This window comes from Mesitornis unicolor, unplaced genomic scaffold (genome assembly GCF_000695765.1).
Source record: "Mesitornis unicolor isolate BGI_N332 unplaced genomic scaffold, ASM69576v1 scaffold42287, whole genome shotgun sequence".
In the NCBI taxonomy this organism is placed as follows: domain Eukaryota; kingdom Metazoa; phylum Chordata; class Aves; order Mesitornithiformes; family Mesitornithidae; genus Mesitornis; species Mesitornis unicolor.
In genome coordinates this window covers 75,592-83,756 of record NW_010196571.1, presented here as the reverse complement: position 1 = coordinate 83,756, position 8,165 = coordinate 75,592, and the positions used below count along the sequence as shown (strand labels likewise).

General features: G+C 42.2%; 1 protein-coding gene across 1 annotated transcript in view; it reads left to right on the top strand.

Moving 5' to 3' along the window:
- Positions 1-285: 285 nt before the first annotated feature.
- LOC104543828 (corticotropin-releasing factor receptor 2-like) overlaps positions 286-8,165 on the top strand; it is an 80,979-nt gene continuing 73,099 nt past the window's right edge. The window contains exons 1-2 of the mRNA XM_010188523.1: positions 286-403; positions 546-665. Of these exons, the coding sequence (XP_010186825.1) occupies positions 286-403; positions 546-665 (238 nt within the window). The remainder of the gene's footprint in view (positions 404-545; positions 666-8,165) is intronic.

Here is an 8,165-nt window from a genome sequence, read left to right as displayed (position 1 = left end):
GCTGGCTAAGAGACGCAAGCCCCTTACTCCGGGCTCAGTGTGATCCCATTGGTTCCTGAGCTGCTGTTTTAAAGCAAAGAGGAGCTGGAAGGATTGAACTGCACAGCCAGACGCAGACTCTCAGCCAAGTTGTCAGCACGCTGGGAAGAGGAGAGGCGCGCACACACGAGACTGCAGGGTGTCCGCAGCTTGGTGTTCACTTGTTTCCAGAAAGGAAGAAAGGAGAGGGCACAACAAAAGCAGAAGAAAGAAGCCTGATCCAGTTCAGCAGTCCTGAGGGGAATAATGGATGTCACCATATCTCAGTTCATCTTAGAAGAATTTGATGTTAACTGCAGCCTCCTGGATCGTTTACAAGAGACTTTTTTAGAGAGTTCCTCTATCCCTTTCCTGGGCTTTGATGGTAGGAATCATTACCTAGCGCAGGGCTCGGAAAAGCTTTCTAAGTGCGAAGATTCGGTTTGCTTTGTGATGCAGATTGTGTCGCTTTTGTGCTTTCTCAGTTGCTTCTTTTTCCCTTTCTGTCTCCTTTTTTGATGCAAAAGGTCCGTACTGCAATGCCACCACTGATCAGATCGGGACCTGCTGGCCCAGAACCTCTGCAGGGGAACTGGTAGAGAGACCCTGCCCGGAGTTCTTCAATGGGATCAAATACAACACCACGAGTAAGTACAAACTCCTTTCCTTCTCCCACACATCTGGTGGTGAGAAGGCACCTGGGGATACCCAAACTATATTTTCCACTTAAAATTTGTTTTAAGAAAAAAGAAGTGTTTCCCTGGGAATCAACATTTCCTCTACATTCCAGCCTGTATATTCAAAATTCCTGCCTGGAATGATACAGATTTCTCAAAAGCACAAACTTGTGCTTTTCTTTCTCTTTACTTCAGTGCATTTGGGCAGATCTGGGCAAAAATACCCTCTGCAATCTAAGGAGGATATACTGTGCTTTCCGTGTTCGTTCGTGTGTAGATATGCATAGCTGAATTTATTTGCAGCAGTGCTTCAGCCATTTGGATAATTAAAGATCCAGTGGCTCGTGAAGTACTTAAGTCTTAATGCCTACGAACTGAATTTTGAAAGGACACTCCCTTTGAGAGGCTGCCTGTGTGAACAGGGGGACAAACTGGGCTGGAAGTTGTATTTAACAGAAGGTTGAGGTCCGGAGCCTGTTTGGTAACTTCAGCAGCGGTCGGCTTATGAGGCTGGGGTGGCTGTATCATTCCTGCAAGCGAAACAGTAGAGGATATTATGAGGCAAATAATATTCAAAGCGAGGGAGTGTGGGGGCTCCTTAGAAATCTCTTGGAGCTGATGCTTTAGTCTTAGAGGTAAACAATCGTGATGACTCACTAAAAATTTATTATTCAGGCTGTCGGACCCAGGCACTCATTTCCTTTTGCTTATCTGTCAGTACTGTTTGGACCTTTCATTAAGAGCTTTAACATATTAGTTCCAAATATGTGTACCCACTTGTTTGCCACTCATTTTTTCAGACGACTCAGTGTGCTTTCGACTTTGGGGACATTTAATTCCATGTTTCACTCTGAACTGTTGCTCGCATGTTAGTAGTCTAATTTTCAGGTAATGTTAATTTTGTGGGGCTGTTATTCTCAATAAGTCCCATAAAAGAATGGCCCTGTCATCTTAGACCTTATTTTTTAACATGTTGAAAGTGAATTTATTCTTTCCCCAGCTCTGGATGTCAGAAGTTCTGTGTATTTGCTATCCGAAACAAAGCCGTCTTCCAGATTTGTTTGTAGGGACCAGTTTCTGTCACCCTTGACTTTGAGCAGGGTAAGGAGGTCACCTCAGAGAACTTCAAGATCATCCTTAAACCCTGTATTCTCTGACCTGTGTTCTTTGCAATAAAATAGGTGGGAACACGCTCAGGGCTGGGTTATACTGTCTTTGATTATAACAAATAGTCCACTACCTTTACAGTATAAGTTGAGATCAGAAGAAAATTTCTGAGAGTTAAGGCAGCTCAGACAAGAGCAAGTGTATCAGAGTGGACCCTCAAAGAACAGCCATAGGAAAGGTCCCTCAGAGACATACGTCCTTTTTTGTTCATTTACTTTTTTGGTGGAGGACGTCAGTATTTCCACTGTCTTAATTTTGTTTCTCCAAAAGGAGAGAAGGAAGGGAAAAAGAATTGTATTAGCGATGATTCCTTATATATATCAGAAACACAGTGGAGAGAGTTTAAATGCTTTCCCTTTGCACAGAAGAATAAAAAAATCTTGAATAGCTCATTTTGTGTTTATAAACTCTGTTAATGCTTTCAGTAGTTCATCAGTGACCTCATTTAAAGTTCTTCCCTGCTCCTCTCCTTCTCAGTGGTGGTTAGCGCTTGTATTACAGAGCTAATAAATTTTCTTAAATTAAATGCTTTTAGAGCAATGGCAAGTTAATTAAATTAAAGAGCAGACTGATTAAAATACGTTGTTGAAATGCTGAAGCATTATTTTGTCACAGCCCGCGAAAATGAACATTTTTCTCCTTTCAACATAAAATGTGAGTGGTCACGCTGAGAAAACGTGTGTCTACAGGGCTGATTGGTAGTGGATATGGGTGCCCAGATGTGGTAGTGTACATAGCTTGAAATAGAGCACTAAAATGCACTGAAGCCACTGTAGGTGGCTTTCAGTTGATCTTACACTCTTCCATTTGTGCAGCTCCTCCAAGTCATGGCACAGAAGAGGAAAGGAAGGAATATAACAAGATTTGAGTCAGCCTGTAAATTCAGTAGCTTCTTGAGCAATAGTTCTGACAGTTCTGATGATCAAGGCTTGGGAAAGCAGTAGGACAGCAGGTTAATGTTTGAGTACAGAGATGCAGTCTCTTTTGTGATTTGAAAGATGTGGCAATTCGAACATGAAGAACATGTCCAAAGTTTGGGAAGGCCAAATACTGACACGGCCTGACTACTTGAACTTGTATGATTTCGCCAAGTTAGTCTGTGGGCTGGCTAGAGGGCCATTTGTAGTGAGACTCAGTGTTCTAAAAAGCTAATTTGTGCACATCATTCAGATAATAAAATGAGCACAGACAACTGATAAAAAATAGGGAATGGATCTTGCGAATTTCAGAGGTGAATAATGCAGCTGCAAAGCGAAGGTTTGATCTGGAGATGGCTTGGACCAATAAAGATGTCTGCCTAGGACATGTAGTGTAGATTTGTCCTGTTTTGTTTTGCCTTTGGCTGGGGCAAAGGGATTAATGATGGTGTGTAACATTGCGCTGAACTGTTTTTGAGAGCAAAATCAGACAAGTTCAGAAAAAGCACTCTTCAATGCCTCTCTTTTACTAAGGATTTAAGGTCGTAACTCATATATTTATTACACTGTCCTGCGTCCTGTGTTTGTGGTCTGCCACCTTTTAGGAAGTCTAGCATATCTTTAGTTTGGTTTTGTAAGGCTGTGGGTATATTTCTCATTCTAATGCGTATAAACCTTTTGGATCAATTTCAATGATTATTTTTTTAGAAATTAAGATCTCAAAAATTCCCAGTTCCTACCAGTTCCATAAAAGTAGCTCATCAGCTGGAGCAAATGAACCCAGTAGCATTCCCTGTAAACAAAAGCTTTTAGATTGTAAATACTAGAAAATCCAGACTTGGAAGTGGCTGAACTGTATGAAAACCTTTTTCAGACTCGGTCAAGCACAGGACGCTGATCTACGGCAAACCAGGCTGCCCATGTTCTGGTACTCAAGTGGCTATTTCTGTGCCCTGTTGTAATCTCTGTGTTCATAGTGTATGAAATTCAAGACAAAGTGCGACAAATAGTTTGCATCACCACAGATCATCTCATCAGAGGCTTTGGATGGACCTGTTCTCGCTTGGTTTTCATCTTGTCAACTCTCATGCTGTGATTGTTGCTCCATCTAACTCAGAACCCCTGAGTGCTTGGATGGGGATGTTATCAAACCCTGCAATATGCCATCAAAATTTAACAAAAGGCTATTTGAATCAAAAAAACTTAAGAACTGGTGTGTAAAAGGTCCCCTCCTGTTTGTCACTATAGAGTAAACTGTTTGCCTAAAGTACTTCCATTCTAACTGCAAAACATTCCTGTGGTGATTTTGTGCCTGTGTCTGTGTTTCTGCGTGTCTCTTGGGAACTGCTGAGTGACTCAGATAAGTTTCAGCTGGATTCGTAAAGCAAGGTCTGTCAGTCTGTGAGTAGTTTTCATCTCCAACACTTTGTTATTTTGGTGATTCTTTTTCCTTCCTCTTTATTTGGGAAATAAAGTTGTGCTGACGAATCAAGATCTGGTTACCCTGTAGAATGATTTGTGAGTACAGGCAAAATGTTATTTGACCAAGGATCTGAAAATGATGCTATCTACTTACTACTCTGCAATTTTGCAGCAGAGCTTATATATTATTCTCAAAGAAAAAAAAAGAAAGAGAAAATATATGTATTGGTGCAGTGTACGGCTGTGCACTTGTCTCTGCTCAGGATCTATATTTAGCTAAAGATGACAATATCATTGCTGCCCTCTAGATGTGTTTATGCTTTGACAGCGTGAAGCTTTTATTCTTGTTTTAGGAAACAGATTAATTCACTTATTAGGATATCCTGAAGCTTGATTAATTCAGCAAATGGGCAGTAATGAGACTCTTTTTGCTGCCTGCAAAAAAAGTGGTCATGCATGCAAGTACTTACAGCTTGTTACAGGCTAAAGTACATCTACTTTAGCTCTTTTGCTACAAATTCCCCTGTGCAATGGGGAAATCCAGGATTAGATGTTCATCTGATGGACAGTAAGTGTTGATCCTTGTAGCCGTAGCTCTGATTCGAGTTTGTCCACAGCAGCCAGTGCAATGGGGAGGTATTCTATGGTAAGACCTGTCCATCGGGGCTGGTCAGCTTGGTGTGTGCTGCTTGCAGGCAGGAGGTAGAAGCATTGGAAAGCCTTCAGCTTGCAGATTAAGACCCACAAATCTAGGTTACTTCCAAGTAGGTATCAACATCTTTTAAGTATCTAAGCTGTATTATAAGTTAGTGGATCTTTAATTGATACAGGGGATGAAGCCTAGAGAGTTACTCGGCTCATTCTAAATGTACAGATCAGTTCAGCAGCCCATGCAGAAGTGCTGGTGCCACTTGACATGTCCTGGTATCTAGTTCCTGTTTCAGAGGTCCAGGCCTTGTGTAGGTTTGTGTTTTATCTTCCAAGCTGCATAGGTGTTGCAGATACTTTAGGACAAATGATACAATGCCTGTGTTTAGGCAGCTGAATTAATCTCTGGGTGTCTGTTGAGTTGAACTGAACCCACACCTGGGGATTGTCATTAGGAGGTCAGACTGCTTTTGTGATCAACAGGATCAAAAGGTCTCCATAGCTCAAACTCCCTCTCTGCAAATCCTCCTCTCTCTCTCTCTCAGAGTACAGGAAAGCTCTTTGACTGAGATAGCCACTTCAGATGAGTGTTTTGGGTATTGCAAACAGCATCCTCATCTTCTCCAGGGACTATGCTGCTGGAAACAGGCACATAAGCACTGCTAACCTTGCACTGATGGGACTTTGGTCCCTCATTGCCTACTCCTTGTTCTGAGGGTGTGCACACCACAGTGCACACACCATGTCCAGTGCATTAAGCAAAGCACAGGTACCCATCAACAGAGGTGACTGTCACACTCTGCACCGGTGCGGCTCCATCTTGAGTATTGTGCGCAGTTTTGGGCACCTCAGTATGAGAAGGATATGAAACTATCAGAGTGTGTCCAGAGGAGGGCAACCAATGATAAAAGACCTTGAGGGCAAGACTTACGCAAAACAACTGTGGTCACTTTGATTGTTCGGCTTCGAGAAGGATGAGATCGCAGACTACAACATCCTCAAAGGGGAAAGCAGAGAGAGAAGTGCTAATCTTCTTGCTGTGGTGACCAGCAACAGGACATGAGGACATGGAATGAAGCTGCATCAGTGGAAGTCCAGGTTGGACCTTTGGAAAAGGTTCTTCACGGAGTGGGTGGTCAGTCACTGGAGCAGGCTCTCCAGAGAAGTGGTCACAGCACCAAACCTGTCGGAGTTCAAGGAGCATCTGGATGATGCTCTTAGTCGTGCGGTTTAGTTTTAGGTAGTCCTGCAAGGAGCAGGGAGTTGGACTTGATGATCCTTATGGGTCACATCCAACTTCAGATATTCTGTGATTTCTTGGTGGTCCTATAACCATGTGCCTTGTTGAGAATGATTTGGAGAGGGTTGGTGACTTAGCAGCTGGATTGTCGTTCACATGGATGGACATAGGATAGAGCGCCGCTGGCACAGGTATCCCAGCTGGACCTATTGACTTGGCTTACTCCACACTGCAAGAAAAATTCCTGCAATTCTTTGATGGCTCATATTGAACAAAGGCAAGTAATCCTTGTGTGCTGGAGGAAGGGTGAAGAAGTGAATTAATAGCTCTTCTGATTTGCATCCTTCCTCTTTCCAAAGGGGTCAAAGAAGTGTTTTAATTTTTAAAAGAGCAAAAGAGCTAATTTTCATAGGTTTCTTTTATCAAGATGTAACCTTTGCTACCTTTCTTTCTGATTAATTACTGTTCAGAGTTCTGGAGTGGTGGCTTCAGCTTGCATATAAAACATAAGCCTTGCATGGAAATCATTGGTCACAGAGTCTTGTTCATACTCCAGTGGTAAGACCTACCCTGGTAATTACAGCAATGTGCACTTTTGTAAGTGGCTAGCCTGGAGGCTCAATTAACATTTTCGCTTGTGTTTTATCTTGTGCATTTTAGTGTGTTGAGCCCTTCTGTTCATCCCATTAGTGTGATGTACTTTTTCCTCAGAGGTTATTCTGGTTTGATTTCTAAAGGGTGCATTTTTGAAAGCTAAGTCCCGTTGTAAAAGATGCCCTGATGGTCTTTCATCTTTACTGGAAAAGAGAAATAAGAGAAATAAAATGCCCATCAACAAGGCCTTGTAAGCGTGAGTGGTGACTTCCAGAGGCACTGCTGGATGCAGTGAGGAGATGCAGCTGAGGTGCGGGCTGGGGTAAAACACAAGGTGAGAGGGAGCATCCCAGGCTGAGAGGCAGCAGATGCTGAGCAGTTCTGGTGCACTGCCCTTTGGACTGAAGGGTTCTTTATCAATTTAAAACACATCTCTGAATGAAGAGTTTCAAAGATCGAATATACTGCTTTCTCTTTTTGCCAGGCTTTGCATGCATGTTTTCAGACTCAGAAAAGTACTACGAAGCCCTAAACCAACTCCCACCTCATCCCTCTTCTGTAACCTTGTTAGATGTCCAAAAGGCTTTTATTGCTCTGGGCTGTTTAAAGACAGAAGGAGATTTGGGGCCAGAAGAGGTGTTTTGTAGCCAGTTTTAATTAAGGACTTCCTACAAAAAGGCTGTTTAAAAAAAACCCTCTGCAGTCTTGCAGAAGCCATGCTTTAGTCGTGCTGGGGTGACCAACACAGTATTTGTCAGCTAGAGAGTCAAGAGTATGTGAAAGTTAATGGAAGAAGACACATGAGAAATGTAACAAACACAGCAGAGGAAAAAGAAGGCTGGAATTGGAATTCTGGGGGAGGGAATAAACCATAATTTTTAAGCTTGTAAATCTTCCCTCTGAGGAGATCAAATCTGCAGCTGATTAGGTCAGCTTGACTCTGATAGCGCTGTATCCAGATTAAAATTTCAACCATCTTTGTTAATTTTCTCTTGCTAGTTTAGGTTGAATTCTTCCACAAATACAGCACTGGGAGGCTCTTGATTTCAGTGCATGCACGGATGGGAGAGGCTTTACTATTTTTTCCTCAAGTTTTCCTTTTTTTTTTTTCTTTCCAGTGGGAAGCATAATTTGTGGTAAAAGATCGCTTTGATTTTGCAGTGTGGATAAGGAATGTTGAAAACTGTATTTAAAAGGAGGAATGTAAATAACCCATCTTTCTTGCTGCCACTACTATCAGCCTGTGAAATGTGTGATTTCTTCATTAAGCACAGAACAGAAGTTAATTGCATGTAGTAAAATAAGATTGTTAACGTTACTTCTGTCACGTTTGAGGGACCTTTTCTCCTGCTAATTAAATGCTGATTAGTATTTTTGTTCTTCACTTATGTTACGAGGTAGCTTTGCTGTGATCCTATCGTGTCTGATTGGGATTCTCTTCAGTAGGCTTGAATTTTGAGGCAGTCTTCACATGTTTCCCAA